At 37.3% G+C, this 18,836-nt stretch overlaps 1 protein-coding gene across 4 annotated transcripts; it reads left to right on the top strand.

Moving 5' to 3' along the window:
- The first annotated feature begins 1,228 nt into the window (after window positions 1-1,228).
- On the top strand, window positions 1,229-17,055 carry LOC113711074 (uncharacterized). 4 transcript variants are annotated; one of them, XM_072067720.1, is made up of 19 exons: window positions 1,229-3,174; window positions 8,429-8,514; window positions 8,663-9,040; window positions 9,144-9,227; window positions 9,463-9,840; window positions 10,615-10,678; window positions 11,621-11,765; window positions 11,927-12,000; window positions 12,070-12,318; window positions 12,515-12,762; window positions 12,943-13,173; window positions 13,264-13,485; window positions 13,579-13,632; window positions 13,751-13,816; window positions 13,896-14,036; window positions 14,124-14,177; window positions 14,652-14,711; window positions 15,954-16,355; window positions 16,474-17,055. In XM_072067720.1, the coding sequence occupies exons 1-19, from the start codon at window positions 1,656-1,658 to the stop codon at window positions 16,639-16,641; spliced, it is 4,623 nt and encodes a 1,540-aa protein (XP_071923821.1). In that variant the 5' UTR covers window positions 1,229-1,655; the 3' UTR covers window positions 16,642-17,055. The 4 variants fall into 4 exon arrangements, with proteins under 4 accessions (XP_071923821.1, XP_071923822.1, XP_071923820.1 ...); XM_072067721.1 differs by having other exon boundaries at window positions 8,663-9,049; window positions 16,461-16,657; XM_072067719.1 differs by having other exon boundaries at window positions 1,230-3,174; window positions 8,663-9,049; window positions 10,618-10,678.
- The last annotated feature ends 1,781 nt before the right edge of the window (window positions 17,056-18,836 follow it).

Raw genomic sequence — 18,836 nt, 5'->3', positions numbered from 1 at the left:
TGCTAGAGATAGTTGGAGAAGTTACAGCTCAACCGACTAGAGTAGCAAGTAGTTATTCTGTTAGAGGAAGTGACTAGAAGCTGGATAAATAAGCTACTCCTGTGTACTACGGATTCATTCTGGAAGATGAAATCAATAAGCCTTTCTCATTCTCCCTAATTTCTGACTTTTCTCTCTTCCCTAAACCCCACCTCAATTCTTTTCTTCATTCTGGAATCGGGTCATAACATAACATTCGGACATGTATGACTTAGAAAATTCAATTCAAGTACATCATATTCCTATTGAATGTTGACTTATGTAACACTGTAAAGTATCTCAATAGAACTTAATAACCTTGGGTTAGGTCTCCTCTCAAGAGGAAGAATAGCGATCAATTATTTAGCTGGTATAATATTGATATAATAGTATTAAATATACTGAATGACTGACATAATATAAATCAAAGACAAAAGATTTTTTTGCCTAAACAAATAAAAAAAATCCCCAGGAAAGCATTTGAGACCATCCACTTTGAGTAGGTGGAACTCTCACCATTACAATATAAGGATACATTGATTTCTACATACCTTATGCTATTCAAGTGGGTACAAGTTAGCAAGCAATTAATTCAATTTGCACCCAATTCCTCTATTTAGATTTGACCCTAAACCATTAATTGCAACTATTGAGTACCAAATATTATTACTTTTCTACGTCACATTGCTCAAATCGTTCAAGTGTCAATAAAGTTTGATATCCACTTTTGAATGAATAGACTTCACGCCGTTAAAAATGGGTAGATTATTTTGTTAAAAAGATGCAAGCTATAGGGTACTTTCATAAAAAATTTATCTAATAAAATAAAATTTTAATTAATTTAAAAAATATGCCAAATATTAATAGTACAAAACAATATAGTGCTAAAACTATTAAATTAGAGAATAAATTTCAAATAAATCATATGTTCTAATCAACCGTTATTAGATCACAATATATTTCAGCTGTTAAAGAGATTCTATTCCTATTCCATTCCTAGCTGTTCACTGCAAAGTTGAATTCAATTCAAAGGCCCAAATCTGACTTCAGATCATACATGCGCCTATTAGAGACCCATGTTTGACAATAGACGGTGGCGTCAAAATAAAAAACCAAGATTCTGATTCCTTGCCACGTCCCCACCTTATTATATTCCTTCTTATTTTAATTGCTCCATTGTAGCACGTCACTTCTCTACACCCTCAAAAATATGTATTAAAAAAAAATCTTATTACATAAATCTCTCTCTCTGTCTCTCTCTCACAAAAACCGAATCGCCCTTGTCTTGCCTCCAGAAAACGCGACTCTTTCGAAAGCGAAGTAGTGTGAAAAAAAAAAGGGATCCAAAAGAAACAACGAAATTGTATTTTACTCCCCAAAAAAACCCTAACCCTAGCCGCGACACCCTTAATCTGCACGGGCACGCTAAATTTCTGACTCTCTTTGGGACGAAACTCGGACAGGGTATATAGCTAGGAGTGGGATTGAACGATAATTTGATAATTGAGTCGGAATTTTGGAGTTTTTTTGGGAGAATTTTGGAGGAGGTGGATTAGGATAGGGGTTAGGGTTAGGGTTTGCAAGGAGGTTAGGAGAAGGAGGAAGGGGAAGAGGAGGAGGACGAGGAGGGTGATGGAATGCTGCAAGCGTGGTGTTGGAAGTGGTTGGTGGAGGCAATGACTGGAGGAGGCGGCGGAGGTGGAGCAGGAGGAGGAGGAGGGGGAGGAGGGCAGCGGAGGAGGAAGTTGAATATGGGCAACGAAGGGAAACCTTGTCCTGTTTCAGTTAAGGCACCTATCTCGGTTGAAATTACGGATAAGCCCTTGAGCCCTGAGGAACTTGGGGCACCCTTGACACCGCCACTGAGGAACTCCTTTTCGTCAATGGATTTCTTCAGCCAGGCTCGCAAAGCGCTTTGCCTGCGGGGCCCTTTTGACGGGGACGATGTTGGTTCTACTCAGACTCCTTCTATCAGTGCTAGTGCTAGTGCTAGTGTGGCTTCCACTACTTTCCTGCCAAGTGCGTTGGCGCAGTTGTTGTCAAAGCATTCTGATAGTAGGAAGAGGCATAAGCGGTCGCATTCAGGCACGGAGCATAAAGCGCGGCCTGAAAAGGCTCGTGGTACAAATATTTGGGTGGAAACGGAGGAGTACTTTCGTGATTTGGCCGTGGAGGATATAGATAAGCTCTGTGAGGTCTCGTCTCTGGGTTTGTCAAATAGTGATAAGTGCTTTTCCATACCTGCATTGGACAATGAGGGGAATGTTTGCAATTTGTGCAGCATAGGTGATATGTACAATGTAGAGATTGCCAGCGTCCAAAGTAGTGGGGGTTCTGATGGACGGCTTCCTATAAGGGATGAAGATTGTGACATTAAAGAAACTGGAAGGGAGGAGGATGGTGGAATTAAGAACAAAAATGAGCTGCAGCTTATGGATGTGGACATTGTAGGAGAAGGAAATGAAGCAGGTAAGGCAGAGGAAGAAGATGAAGAAGTAGGAGGAGGAGGAGGAGGAGAAGAAGAAGAAGAAGAAGGAGGAGGAGAAGGAGGAGGAGAGAAAAGTAAGAAGGATAATGGTTTTAAGTTTGATACCGGTTCAAATGGTTTGGAATGGTTATTAGGTTCTAGAAGTAAGATCTATTTGACTTCAGAGCGGCCTTCGAAGAAACGGAAGCTCTTGGGTGGGGATTCAGGGTTGGAGAAAGTTCTTGTTTGTCATCCTGTGGAAGGTTTTTCTTCTTTGTGTCACTACTGTAGTAAAGGTGACATGGGTGACCAGCTGAACCGGTTGATCATTTGCAGCTCTTGTGGTGTTGCTGTTCATCAAAGATGCTATGGGATGCAGGATGATGTGGATGGGACTTGGTTGTGTTCTTGGTGTAAACAGAAGAAAGATGGTCAGAGTGGTGACAGACCATGCTTGCTTTGTCCCAAGCAGGGTGGTGCACTGAAGCATGCTCAAAAGACAGAAAATCAGGGTCTGCAGGTGGAATATGCTCATTTGTTTTGTTGCCAGTGGATGCCTGAGGTTTATGTGGAGAATATTAGGACGATGGAGCCGATAATGAATATTGATGGTATAAATGATACTCAGAGAAAGCTAGTTTGTTATCTTTGCAAGGTGAAGTTTGGTGCCTGTGTACGTTGCAGCTATGGTATGTATTGTTGCTTGCTTATAGTACATTCTATTGATTATTCTCTTTATTGGATGGTACAACAAACTGAAGGTTATATATATATATATATATATATATATATATATATATATATATATATATATATTTTCTGAGTGCTAAGGGATGCCGTGTAAGTTGAACTAATACGAATGTACCAGATTGCGAGGACAGTTTGATTATAAGTGCTTGCTTATATGTACTTCCTACACTGTGGAGCTCTGGGTTATATGGTCTGATAAAATGGTGAAAACCCTTTTATATATATATAGATATCTTGGCTAGTGCTCAATTTGTCTTTTTATTGCACGTTTGGCTTGAAATATATCATGCAAATGGAGTGTAGTTTTTTTTTTGGGTAGTTACAGTGACTCAAGTAGATTGTTTTCTTGATGATTATTACCTGTAGATCATTTTCTTGATGATTACTCCCTGATGATTATTCCCTTGTTCATCTTGGATTGATGGATGTTAAATGGTTGATTAACTGCTTGTCTGGTGATGTTGCTCTTGTTTGTGGTTGTCACAAAGTATTTTTTAGCACCATCTTTGTTCTGTTTTTCTTTTTTTTTTGGGGGGGGGGGGTTGGAGAGGGTTATACATGCATGTATATTGGTCTGTATGCCATCTTCTTTATCACCAAGGATCTTTAAATGTTACATAACCTTTTGTCCCAAAAGTATAATTCTATTGAATTTGTACCTGCTAGCTCTTCTGAGAAAAAGGAAGAAGGGCGCTTTTCTCCCTGAAGATCCTGCAATTGCTCAGCAAATTTAGTTGATAAAATCATATTTTCCTCTTTCAGCTAGAGTACTCTTTTGTCCCCAATTTTTTATTGAGCTTTTATAGACTGTTTTGAGAGCTATAAGGTTTATAGACAGCCATTCAGTTATTGACGATTTAGATGCTGTGTTGTCAAGAGTGTGAAATAGAGATTTCATAACTTTCTAGGAAATTGTTGCAATCAGTGTACCTGAGAATAGCATATTGTTGTTAGTTGGTTTATTATCCAAAAAGAAAGAGAAGCAATACAAGCGTGCATTTTAAGTTTGATAACAAGTAAGCTGAAGGTTGAGTTAGCTGTAATTAACACAGGAGGAAGATCTCTAGGAGCTTTTTTCCTTGATTAACTAAATTAAATTGATTCCTCTTGTGAATGTGGTATACAAAATTGATTATGGACAATTTTTGTGCTGTAGTCTTGCTATATGTCAAATGCTGAAATTTCTTGTGTGATTTTCTTTTTCTCATCATTCATGTGGAAGGAAGAGAACAAATGTTGATAAAGGGCTGGGTTTTCATTATAAATTGTTTCATGTATTCATATTGTCCCTTGTGAATTTCAGTTTTGCCTTTCCTTTCTTGGAGTCCATTGAGCTATTGATGTACAAGTGATGTACTGTATGTGGACCTTTGATATCTGTGAGGATCCTGGTCTTTTTCACTTGCTAGATTAATTAATGGTACGAGGAACTTACATGCAAAAGGTAGTCGAATTTGTCAAAAGCAAAATATTCAAAACAGTGTAGAGATTCAAAATTCAAAAATTTTTGTTTTCTATTATTGTGTTGTTCAGTGAGTGCATATTTTGATGTGTCATTTCTTGATTTTCTCTTCTTTTCTTCTTATATGCTTGTTTAATTGTTGTTAACAACCATTATTTTTAACAGATTTTGATGTTCTTTTTTGTTTTGGACTTGAAAAAGAATTTGATGGTAGGGTAATTTAACTTTTGAGAACTTATTAGTATATAACCACTACCAAATGGCATTCCTGATCAATGTTACTATATAAAGTATGATATTGAAGTTGTTATTAATTTCTGTCCAAATTAAAAAAAAAATGCTTGGATCATTCTTGTTGGTGCATGAGCAACTTGTGTCGAAAACTGCCTTATGTTCAGTATATTCCACGGAAGTGTCTGTTCCTTGCTTCCATAAGGCCCCAAAGATGCAAGCTTGGGCTAATTTAAGGTTTCCTATATGTATATTTTTTAAATACGACTTCTGATATATTTGTTGATACGAAATAAGCTGGGTATATTTTCATAGGAGATCATTTTTGTACTGGATTGATGTTAGGCCACAAGATAAATAAGTTGCACATGTTTAAGTTGCTATTACAGTGAAAGGTCCTAAAGATTCTTTTTTCCTTGACGATATGCTTGATATTTTTTTTTATTTTTGGCATAAAATAAAGGCTTCTAAGAAGGAAAAAAAGGATAAGGGCTTCTATAGCACACGCATGGTTGTAATTGCACAAGACAGGTGGTGGGTGGTTTTAACTTTTTCAACTATTATGATGTTCCAAACAAATATTCTTTGCAGAATTAGTATTTTGGCATGTGATTGCGGCAGTATCTCTCTGATATTTTAGAACTCTGCTATCTATTCAGTAAATTGCACTTTTTTGCCCCCGTTTGCATCACAAAATAACACATGTAATAGAAAGAATAACATCAAATCCCCAATGTCTCAATGTGCTCACAAAAATCATTTTGGCTGAAAAGAGCAAGTTATTATCATTTTGTTAAAGGTTAATTAAGACAGATGACAGCTTGAATTAGTTCGATATGGTGCAACTGAAAAAATAGTCAGGTTGTATTCTGTGGATAAACTAATCCAGTAAGTTAGGTGAATGTGAGAATCTTATATTGAGCTATTGCCTTATAATGCATGTCCTGTATTAGAAGTTGTTTTAACCTTAAAAATGTTTTGCGAGCTTATGATCTCATGCTGTATGGAAGTGAGGTAAATAACACCCCCTGTGGTTTTTATTATCTGAAACTAGTGACCAATATGAAGCACAGCAAAGTGCACAAATCTAACCAATGCTCAGAAGTGCAAAAGAGAAACCTTTTAATTCTTTTCCTTCCCTTTTTCCCACTCTGATTTTCTTAAAGCCATTGTTTTTTTCTTTTCCTTATCATTTATTAGTAAATAGTCTAATTAGTTTGCGACTTTTAAGGGATTAGAAGTCTATATTACTTGATAATAACTATGGTAAATCCTTAATGTTTCTCGACTTAATTGATGAGGATGAGTAGTATTTTAATTTTGATGCATTTTTGAATGCTTTGGCTGCTTGGAACCTTCAAAGTTGGGTATATTGGTTGTTCACTTTCTTGTAGATATGCATTTGTTTTTTGTTATGGAATTGTAGTTTGTACTTTTAATCTTTGATGCATTTGTTTGCACTTTTTTTTTTTGCTAGAAATGTTTATTATTGTGCTTCTTTTGTACTTTAAATGTTTAAATTTGCAAAAGTGTAAGCTGTGAGTGAATATACATACAATTACACTTACACTTATACAGCATAGCAGCACTTGCAGGCCTACCTCAATCTGGTGCACTATGTGTCTTATTACCATGGCTGCTGTAATTTATCTAGTTAGGGAGGTTTACCTATGCCTCAAAGGCACTTTCTCTATGTGCAGAGGAAATCAAACACCATAGTAGTTTTAAAGAAGGCTTAGCAATCCCAAGCTATAATCTGAAGACTTGAGATATTTGATCTGTGCAGTCTATGAAGCAGATTGCCCCCCCCCCCCCCCACCCAAAGCCCAAACAAAAGAAAAGGTGCTATAGTTATCTGATTTTGTTATTGCATACTGGGGTAAATTTCATTCTTTAGGGGTAGTAGGTAAAGCAGTGAGAGCTGGTAGTCTTGTTGTTCTGTTCTGCACAGATTGTCTCTCTATGATATGGGCCAAGTATTCTAATTGTAGTTTATGATTCACAGTTCTGAAAGAATTGTGATGATGCTGGATGACTTAGAGGTAGATAGTTTCTCAATAGAGGCAACAGAAAAGTAGCATATCAGGGTCTAGTAGGACTATGATGTGTAAAAGAGTTATGAAATATTGTTGGTATCACGTGTGATGGTTGGTAGGAATTGTTTTTATATGTAGGAAGAAAGAATGTTGGCAGAGTGGCATCAGGCTTTCCTGAGTATGTTGGCTAGTAAGAATTGCTTTCTGCACTGTGATTTGAGCATTTAACATCTACAACTTGAGAATGCGAGTTAATGGTATATCAGCCAAGGTCTTCAAAACCATATGGTGTTGAATGGACTGATGAGAACAGAATTGAGAACAGTGGGAAATCTATATTAAGTATTAAGATGAGAAAAGCATAGCTTTTTTTGGGGGCAGGGGGTTGCTAACTTTCTCAAAGGAATGAAACATCAAGCTCTAATGAACTCAAATATGGGCAAAGGAACCTCGTGAAATGAAATAAGAAGTGATAATTCGAATGATATACTAAATACTTATTCTATGGCATTCACTGTTGTAGTTTATAAATGTAGTCGTTCATTCTTCTCTAACATGACACATCAAAACTACGTTTTGGGTACAATTATATAAGATATATTTAAAATTAAACCAAACTTTCGCAGTTTATAAACAGTCATTCATTCGTCTCTAACCTGACACATCAAAATTAAGTTTTGAGCACAATTAGTCATGATATGGCTAGAATTAAATTAAAATTCTGTGAGTTTTCTTCACTGCACGACCTCAAAAAAAAAAAAAAAGAGCCAGTAGGAATGGTTACTAAATGGAGTAGAATGTAATATAATACACAATGCTGACAAACTGGAGAAATGTACTTTCACACTGAAGTACACGAGGAGGCTTCTTATGACAATTAGAAAACTTGATCCAGATTATTTTACTCATGACCTTTTCTTTAATCTTCTGGAAGCCATAGTTTTTCCCTATTAATGCCCACTGCATCATTTGAATGTGGGATTATGGACTAGTTGACAACTTCTTGCCTCTAATGTAAACTTGCTACTGAATAGCTTGTAGTAGAGGCTGGTTTGACTTGGTTTTCCTTTGGTGGGGGACCCATTCTGCTGGGGTGAGTTGTTCCTTTAGGAGGCAAGATGTTGGCTTGAGGGCCATTGTATATTATAGAGTTATATCTTCATCGAGCTCTGTTCATGTATCATTTTGTTGACTCACTTCAGTTATAGGTGCGGCTTCCAACTGGAACTTTGTTTATTTAGTTTGGGTTTTCAACTTTCATGTTTGTTTACTTGGTGCTGTTGCAAAATTCTCTTGATTTGTACATCCTATTTGACTTACATTTGGGCATCGATCCTTTGACTTGGCTCTCCCCTTCTGTGTATGCCTGTGTTTGATTGTGCTTTGCTGTTGGAAGTTTCACCTCTGACATGTTTATTGAATTGCATCCAAATTTTATTGACTGTTCTCAATTGTGTTTAATAGGAGCTTGTAGAACTTCTTTCCATCCTTTATGTGCTAGAGAGGCAAAGCACAGAATGGAGATTTGGGGAAGACGTGGATGTGATGAAGTATGTTTATTCTTTCATCTATTTAAATTAAAAGGGGGGGGGGGTATTTTCATATTTCTGTCAGGTCTGATCATGTTCATCTGTTGATGGTGTAAATTTGATTTGAAGTGATTTTTACTCTTTTTTTGTGCCATTGACTTTCTTTCAGGTTGAGTTGCGAGCATTTTGTTCAAAACATTCAGAAGTTGATAATGGCACCAGTGGTCAGTGCACAGGAGACATGTTGGTGCCTGTTGGTCCTGATTCAAAGAATCAGGCTGTGAAGCCATCAGCTGACAGAATTCACAAATTTGGCAGAAGGAATGGGGATAAGGTTGCTGTCAATATCGAAATAGATGATTTGAGTGTGAATGCGGATAAGATGAACAATGGTGTGTTACATGTGGATGGATTGTCAGATAACAGGTCAAATTCTGAAGTTCAGTCAGAATTGGTTGATTTGCAGCAGCATTTTAATAATGGTACATCAGGAGTGGAAGCCACCGATGATGATGATGTATCTGAAACTATGAATCTCAACATGATGGTGAGGAAGGTACTGAGTATTGTTCATCATTTGAAGTCTTTATGTGGAGGTTTTTATTTTTTCTGCAGACATGTAATTATTATTTGCTTGTTTCTTTTTTCAGTTAATTGATCAAGGGAAAGTTGATATGAAAGATTTGGCTGAAGAATTTGGGGTATCTCCTGATTCATTGGCCCCAGTCCTCAAGGTAAACTTTAATTCTCTTGGGACTTGTTATCTTGCAAATTTTTTCCTGGGGTTAGTTCACTTTATGAGCTGGGTACTATCAGAGCTGAATAAAGCCTTGCTTTGTTGTCACCTTTGTGTGGTTTATCTCTTATTCTATGAGCAGAGTAAATTGGTACTGTTTTTGAGCAATCTCCTTATATTTCAACTAGTTTTCAGTTTTAGTTACTTTTTTACCTGATGGTTTGTTTGTACAGGAAAATCTGGCAGTCCCCGGCTTGAATGGTAAAATAGTTACGTGGCTTAAGCATCATGGTAATGTTGGCAGCTTACACAAAACAGTGAAAGTTAAGATCAAATCCAGTACATCATCAATGGATGAAGATCACATGAGTGTTCCTGTCGATTCAAATGCTGTAACAGTGTCTAGAACCGAAATACCGAATGTTGACCGAATCAAGTGCATACCACCTCGAAGGAGAACTAAAAGCGACATCAGGATTTTGAACAATGATAAAGTTATGTGCACATCGCGAGAAATGATTGGTGATGATATGGTCTTGGATGAGATGGGATGTGGTTTGCCCAATGGGGATGGCTGTCCAAGTAAGGGGTCTTCTGCTGGCTCTGAGAAGGTGATTACATCAATACTTGCTTGTCTTTGGCTTGGACAATCAGTGAACTTTGTCTTTTGTTGAGTTCATTAGATGTATTTGGCTTGTTAGTGAGACTTTCTTTAGAGCTGTTAATGATAGAAAAGATCACTAAGAGTCATTCAGTTCCTATAAAATTTTAGCTTTAAAGTTTCTGTAGTTCAGATAAATATTCGTTTTATCTGGGGTGCCAATACCCGATGACTGATGATAGCATTTTTTTTTTGCTTTGGCCCTCAGTCAAATGATAACTTAAGCTACCAAAGGGCACGAGATGTTCATTATCCAGGGCACATTAGCCTGACTTACTACTACTAATCTAATCCAAGTCTTGTTACCTGATGTATTTGGGGTATGCATCCCATAATGTTCTATTATGCACTTGTATCGTGCTTCCTGCCTTTGCTAGTTTTATTTCAATTTGGAAATTTTGTTTGGAAGTTGTTTATATTGTTTGTTTTCATTCTTATATCTGTTTTTCACAATATTAGTTATTGCTTGTTAGTGTACGTCTGTGTTGTTAATTTTCCCACTTCTTGATAATGTTATAGTTCTGTTTAATGAGCATCCATGTTCTTGATGTTAAAGAATTGAGCACTTTGATATGGTTTGAGTTGATATCTGATGATAACAAGTGTCCTGTACTTCTTCTGGTCCTTTTCTGGAACTGAAGTTCTGCTACTGCTTTTGTACAATGTCTTTGAAGTTCTGCTATTGATTTCGTACAATGTTTAAATAATTTATATTTTCTTTTAGCAGAATATCAATGAGGGATTGGAATGTGAGGATATTTCTGCAACAATTCTCCCTGAAGACGAAGGTGTGATTGTAATCTATCATCTAGCTGCTGCATGTAGTTAATAGTTATAGTCTAATCCAAGTTGTGGGATGTAAATTTTGCATGAAGTCTTCTGGTTTGAAAGATTCTGTTGCTCTTGTTACTTCAAAATTGCTACACCTTGTCATTATCTATGTTCGTTGAACCTTGAAACTCTTCTTCTTGAGAAGCAAATATGCGATGCACGTCTCACTTAGGCCTGAGAAAAGCATATTCTGTTACAGTGCTCAGTCTAGAGTGAAACTCTGTAAAATCAGGTAGATTTTGATATTTTCCCAGCCTAATCTTGTGTCTGATACTTTATTCTTAGTTTGTCCATTCTTTCTTGAAAGGAATGGTTGTTTTCTTGGCAATCCAATTTCTGGGGCCCCTGAAGAAGGGGTGGGGATGAGGTCGATTGAGGATTTAGCTGCTGTCACTGTAGGAGGTTTTCCTTTTTGTTCACCTGTTGAACTTAGTCTCTTCTTCTGAATTGTGGTTCCTCTGTAGTCATACCCCTTGTTTGAGATGTGCTTTCATTTAAATTCATAATGTGGAAAAACAATCTGGTTGAGCATGATTATATTGTTCACTGCAAATTACGAGGTTCTGCAATTATCATGAAGTGGATGTTTAGCAACCCTTTCGGTTTTAATGTGTTCTGTAGAATGTGCATAGAGATGCCTAACATGTCCCTTTTTATGTTCCTGTTGTCAAACACTTTTTTTTTTGGGGCAAAAGGGGGGGGGGGTTGGGGTGCTAGTGGAGGGAAATGGTGAGAGTAGTATAGCGAGACAGCCCTGAGAATTCTTAATTCACTTATCATTTTGTTTATCAAATCCAGATGTTTTGCTGTGTTTGAGTCATAGCACCAAAAGTCCCAACTAATTTTCAAATTTTCAAACCGTGTTTTCCTTGCTCATACTTTTTTATTTTGTTTGACAGGTGAGCCATCAGATGCTGTAGCCATTGGCATGTACCAGAATGGTCCATCAAAGGTGGATGCTGCATCTGAACATAATACTGCTGCAAAGTATGATAAAAAGAATGCAAAATCATTAGTTGCTTTAGATTGTGTTCCTAATCTAATGTAAGTTCTACTCCTATAATTGCATGTAGTTCCTATAATAGTGGCCAATTTTGCTTAAGAGGCCTTTATACTTCTGGAGTTTTGTTGACGTTTCGTTTGCCAAAAATGTCTTGCTGCATGGAGCCCTTCCAAACTTTTTCTTTGTTTTTGTGCTTTGGCAGAAATTCTGAATCTTACACTCACCCACTTATACAGCATAAGCTAATTGCGATGAATAATAGAGTTGATTATGGAGGTAATTTTGCTGCCTATTTTTAACTTTTACCTCAAAAAAAGGTGGGGATTTACTAGCATTCTTAAGCAGGTTCAAGAGAGAGAGAATTTTCGCAGTTTGGAGCATCTTCAAGTTCAGGCATTTGCTGCCATCGACATGGTCAACAAGCAGCTCCTACTGATTGGATGACTAAACTTAGCGTGGGAAATCGTGAACAATTGGTAAAGGCAAGGAAAATGGGTGTGCTGGAATTGTCTCCATCCGATGAAGTTGAAGGAGAACTCATCTTTTTTCAGCAGAGGCTATTGTCCTGTGCTATTAGTAGAAAGCATTTTATTGGTGAGTACGGCTTCTATTTTAGTTATTTGCTTTTCCTTCATTTGTCATTTTATTTTTAGGTTATCTTGGGCTGTAAAGTTTTCTTTTTTGGTTGGGTATTGATGAAGATCTTAGCTGGTGATTCTAATGTCAGTATTTGTTTTGCTTTCTTCTTGTTGATATCTAATTCCATTATTTGTTGGTTTTGTCTCTGCAGATGATTTAATTTCTAAGGTTGCAAAGAATCTTCAAGAAGAAATTGATGCTGCTAGGAAAAAGAAATGGGATGCCGTTTTGCTTAGCCAGTATCTTTATGATCTTAGAGAAGCAAAAAAGCAAGGAAGAAAGGAGCGACGGCACAAAGAAGCTCAGGCTGTCTTGGCTGCTGCAACAGCTGCAGCTGCGGCTTCGTCTAGGATTTCATCATTGAGGAAGGATGCCATTGAAGAATCGGCACATGCAGAGGTTTGTTCTGCACATAATAGGGTTAAGTAATGATTTTTATTAATTACTTTCTTGCCTCGCTTGTTTTTGTTCCTTGTCATTTCTCTATTTATATGTATTCCTAATCTGCTTCTTGGACAATCCTTTTCATTTTTATTTTTTATTTTTTTCTTTCCTTTCATTTCTTCCTCCTTTGTGCAGGATCTGTCAAAGGGTAACTTTTCTAATGGACGGCCAGGGATCTACTCGCAGCAAAATCCTCGAGTCAAGGAAACAATTTCAAGATCAGCTGCTGCACGTCTCTCATCTGAAAAGAACTCTGATCCTTTCTCTTTGGCATCAGATTTTGCCGTTGAACACCCCAGAACTTGTGAAATTTGTGGTAGATGTGAGACAATTTTGAATCCAATCTTAGTCTGTTCAAGTTGCAAGGTGAATTTCTTTGAAAAATGTCTTATGGACCTTTGTATATGTGTGCAAGTTGTAAAGTTCCCACACATTCCTCATTTTCTTTGCTAACAGGTTGCAGTTCATTTGGATTGTTATCGAGGTGTTAAAAGTTCTACTGGTCCGTGGTATTGTGAATTATGTGAAGATCTATTGTCTTCTAGAGGCTCTGGATTGCCAACTGCGAGTGCCTGGGAGAAACCCTATTTTGTGGCTGAATGCGGTTTATGTGGTGGAACTGCTGGTGCTTTTAGAAGGTCAACCAATGGTCAATGGATCCATGCTTTTTGTGCTGAAGTAAAATTTTCTTATCTCTTATAACTGGACATTACGTTGGTTGTTAATATTCACTGCTATGGATATATGTTTTACTTCTCTTGATGTTTGTAGTGGGTATTAGAATCAACATTCAGAAGAGGACAAGTCAATCCAGTTGACGGCATGGTGTGTACATTTGTCTACTATTTTTAATGTTATAATGTTTAAAAGTGCATGTTTATTAGCTGGTTAAGTACAAGACATTTGTAGTGTTATTGATTGATTTCCATGCTACCATTGCCAGGAGAGTCTCTCCAAGGGAGGTGAAGTATGTGTTATTTGCTCTAGGAAGCAAGGTGTCTGCATTAAGGTGGGCTGATATGTTTCATCATGATTTTCTGCTTATCCTTTGAATCTGTTTATTCTAACTATTCAGTGATTATCTGCAGTGTAATTATGGCAACTGTCAGAGCACATTTCATGCCTCTTGTGCTCGAAGCACTGGCTTCTATATGAATAGTAAGACTATTGGTGGAAAGCTACAGCACAAGGCTTATTGTGCAAAGCATAGCCAGGAACAAAAAGCAAAGGTTGAACAAATTTGGGTTAGAGAGCATCAATGCTCTATAATCTTTTTGTTTTGTTAGTTTTGAATTTGGCTTTATGTCTTCTTGCAGGCTGACACACAAAAACATGGCATGGAGGAGTTCAAGAGTCTTAAGCAAGTCAGGGTAATTGATAGACAAGTTTTTTGTGTGTATCATGAATGGTCATAATTGCAAGCTTCTTAGCATAACTAAATATATCCTTGGCTGAAGATCATTTATGGATGTATACAGTAATTATACCTCGTACACAGGGAAAAAGATTAAGCTGTATGTAGTTGGTGAATTGAAATGTTAAGAGATCTTGAGCCTTTTTCTTTCAATTTACATATCATTTTCAAAGTTGCATATTGTTGCATATCATCTGGTGAGTATAATCTTCATTTTGAAGTACTTAATAATTTAGTATCATAGAGATGGTCTTACCAAGGACCAAAGGGCTTGTAAGTGTTCTTGCTCACAAGTGTATGCTTGTACTTTTAATGGGTTATTTAATCTTGACATTTAGATAAATTGATCTCAATTTATGTTTTCCATGAACTTTTCAAATGTTTCAATGAGTGGTGGTCTAAACTTTTACACTTTCTGATTCTTGTACAGGTGGAACTGGAGAGATTACGTCTTCTTTGTGAGCGAATCATAAAGCGAGAGAAACTGAAAGTAAGCACCTAGTAGTTTTCTCCTCCTAACATTGGAAGTGCACTTTCTTTATGCATCATGTCCTTTTGAGATAAAAAAATTATAACAGCACTTCTTCTGTCTTGTAATCATGGTTCAATAAAAAATTAGCTCCTGCTCCTCATTCATCCTCCTTGGTCTTTTTGTTTTCATTTTTTAATTTTTGTTTTGCTTATATTTTGATGTTATAGTATCAATATGCAGTTCCTTGGATATGTACTCCATTTTCCACTCAATGTTACATCTATCTTTTTTGTGTAAAACAAAGACACAAGATTGTAGTTTTGGTGAGTATTGGAAGTGGGAAATTTCCTCTGTTGTTAATCTTCTCCTAGATAAGTATGCTGTGTTGGAGAAGAATGTGCAGATTTTACTTGTGCGGGTTTTGATGGAGACTCTCTGTCCATGGGAACCAGCTGAGAGGACGTGGTTGGTGGAGGGAAATACGTGCTGAAGTTGTTTCTTTGCTTTTCCCTCTTTCCTTTCTTTGCTTAATATCATCGGTGAGGCTGGAGTAGTTTTTGCACGAGCTTCTCCCTAATTTGAGCCTTTTTAGTTTACTGTGTTTTATGCTATGCTATCTCGCCATCGTTCTCCATCTTTCTAGGTTTCCTGGAGCCTGGATGTGGTTGTTGGAAGTGCATCCTCATTCTACAGTACAAAATTGTTGGAAGGGTTTAGATATCTATACTATAATAAAAAGGACAGCACCTTTTTATATGGGATGATACTTTTGAATTGTAGTTTCAATTTGTTCATACCTATTCTTATGGCGATTTGCTATAACTGTCTCTTTTGTGGGAAAAGCACGTACACATAAAACCCTAAATTTACCTCTAAAATGTAATATTAGTATTAATGATTTAATTTGTACGAATAACTGAAATTTGATTCTATTGCACTCACATAGAGTGTGCCTTTGGTGACTTATTTTTATAAGGAAGCTTTTTGTGGTCTCAGCCTTCCTATTTTCCCGCTTTTTTTTTTTGTTTTTCTTTTATGTGGATTCCACAGTATGATGCTCACACTGTCTCTCAGACAGACACACACACACACACACAGAGATGCTGGCCTGGTGGTTGTTCCCTTTAGTTGGGGCGGGGGGGGGGGTGGGGGTGGTTTGCTGCAGATGTTAACAATGCACATATTTGCCTTGCTCAAGACCCTAACATCCTAATGATCGTTATTTGTCTCATTCTTTAGATGATTTTTCTGTCTTTGCAGCGTGAATTGGTTGTTTGTTCTCAAGACATTATTGCTTCAAATAGAGAGAGTGCTGTTTTGTCTGCTCTCACTCGCCATCCTGCATACCATCCTGATGTTAGTTCAGAATCAGCTACAACCTCCACTCGAGGTTATACAGATGGCAACAGATCAGGCAGTGATACAATTCAGAGATCCGATGATGTAACAGTAGACAGTACCATTGCTGGTAAAAGGCGTATCAAGTTTCCAGTTTCTATGGAAAACGATCAAAAGACTGATGATAGTTCTGTTTCCCAACACTTTGTCTCGCAAAAACCCGTTGATCGGGTGTCTTTTTCTGGGAAACAAGTACCTCATAGACCTGGTGTTGCATTGAGGATTCTTTCTGAGGATGCTGAAAAGCGGTCTAGATACAGAAAGGTAAAACTTCTGTTCCATGTGGTTGACTTTCTTGCTGGCTTTAGTGTTGTAATTTCCAACATTAGCATTTAAAAGTTGTCTTGAGACTGAGATGTTGACTTGTAGTGAAAATTTACAGCATCCTGAAACTTTTGAAAAGGAGCTAGTGATGACGTCAGATCAAGCATCTATGAAGAATCAGCTGTTGCCTAAAGGATTTGTTTATGTTCCTATTCGATGTCTTTCAAAAGAGAAAGAGACACTTCCAGATGCATGTGCGCAAGAACCATTGGAACATGATGGTTAGGACAATATAATGAAAATTTTGAATACCCTGATTTAGCCACATCCATCTTGGATGTAGTCTTTTGCAAGCTGATTTTACCAGAAGGATGATGGCTTATTAGATGCCCTGATGTGGCCGAAGTGGGTACATTATTGCTGCCAGTCGGTCCTGCTAAGCAAGCTTGGATCGTTGTAAAATCATTCACTGCCCAGACGGGGATGGTGGGTTTCTTCCCATTCCTTGTGTCAAGTGCTTAAATTGGTTGGGTTGTTTGTGTGTTTCTTGGCAGAAGGGATTGAAGAAGCTGGAGCTTGTAATTGTTTGTAATGCCTACTCATGGGCTTTGTAAAGTTTGTGTACATATTCTTACCATGTAAACAGTCAAAGCAATGGTGCAACCTCAAGTTAATTAGTGGATTAATTTATTTGTCAAAATGATGGTGTCACACATTTTATTGTTTTTAACTGCAGGTCCACTATCCTTTTAAGAAGAGGCTTAGTCCTTGTGATTGTTCTTGATGGTTGACGTCCTGCTTTACATTTATCTTGGATTTTAGGCTGTGGTAGCTTTAATGGCTGGCATTTAAGTGGGGCTCAGTTTATTTATTTATTTTGTAGATCTCTCTCTCTCTCGCAATAAGAGGGGATCTTCATGGAATATTATTTAAGTTGTTTGAATGCTGACCGTCAAGTGTAAGAGATTTCAAAGCTTTTCTCTTTTCGTAGTGAAAGTGACACGTGTGAGGACGGAACCATCAGTTGCACCTGATCCTGAAGGAGAAATACAAGGATGGGAAATGTAAGTTTTCTCTTTTATGTTAAGTGGTAACGGTCGTCAATTCTTATTTCATTGCTTTAGGATTTTATCTTTTAGTCAGATGGTGGATAAAATTCTAGAACTGTTACTTTTGGTTTGTAGATATTAGAAGATGAAATTTGTTTTTATGTGCACTTTCAATTTGGTCACATTTTTAAGCGTAAATTGGACTCTGAAGGGAATCTCTCCAAGGCCATTCAATTTGTTGTAATTTTTGAACCCTGGCCCTTCCAAGTGGAAAAGCCTGTCTCTCTATTTTTTATGGTCTTATTTCTGTGTTTCATGGTAGTGGTTGATTTGTTTTTAACTCATACCTGTGTTTGGAGCACATGGTCAAAATGATGTTACGGATGTGGTTAGCATGCAGTTGTGCTTTCATTTCGCTCCATCTTGCTATGCTGGTGTTTGCACAAGTAGCTTAATGTATGAAGCGATTGGTTTAATTGACACCATCATATCTAATCCTTCTTGATTTGGAGATTGTAGATTTTGGTAACTCTTTGAAAATTGTTATTTCCATGATCAAGTTAATTTCATATTCTCTACTGGTTCAGTGTTTGGTTGCTTAACTATCTTCTTAGTCACAGGGAAGTACTGAATGATGGGATTTGTCTTCCAGCTATTTAAGAACTCGAATAGGAGGGGCCTGTTTAGAAAGGTCTACTTGTCAAATCTGCAAGAACTGGAACTCCTGAAATGTCCAGATGTACGAGGTTAACTCAAGTTGCAGCTGATGCAGGATTCTCCGTTCTTTGGTAGTTTAGTAGTAAAACTTGCAATTTACGCTGCTTTTAAAGTTCCCATAGAATAATTTTAAGGGTTGAGCAAGTGAACTTGGGTAGTGGTATGTTTTTCTCAATTCCCTAATATTGGATCCAGGTATGCATTACCATCGTTTAATGATGTAATTTCATTGGTTGCTCAAAACTTTATTCCTTCGAGCTTCCCTGTGCAACCAATGTGAGTATGATCTGCCCTCGAATGATTATTGTGACCCGTCCTATCTTTTCTTGGATATAGGAGTTAATGAATACCCAGATGACAAGGGGGGAGGAGTGCAGCTGGCACACAGCCCGTGGTATTTTATGGTTTAAGGGTAGACTTGGGGTTCTTGGCCTTGAAAAGCAAATAGAATCAGCATTAATAAAAACTTTCAGGCAGATGATGATGTATATCATTTTTCTTAGACAAACAAAGTGGATGGCTTCTGTGGAAAGGAAAAATAACATCCTTGAAATTTGATTTCTGTGCTTGCTTGAAAAAGAACATTCAGTGAAATTGTTGCAATTATCATTAGCTGATAGAGACATTAGGCAGTTAAATGTAAGATCCTTGGTTCGACTATTAATAAAAAAAAAACGACAGAAATTTAGTTCAATTTTGGCCAAAAACCTTTTCC

The sequence above is a fragment of the Coffea arabica genome, chromosome 10e (assembly GCF_036785885.1).
Source record: "Coffea arabica cultivar ET-39 chromosome 10e, Coffea Arabica ET-39 HiFi, whole genome shotgun sequence".
Classification (NCBI taxonomy): Eukaryota; Viridiplantae; Streptophyta; class Magnoliopsida; order Gentianales; family Rubiaceae; genus Coffea; species Coffea arabica.
This window is presented reverse-complemented; position numbering and strand designations above follow the sequence as displayed.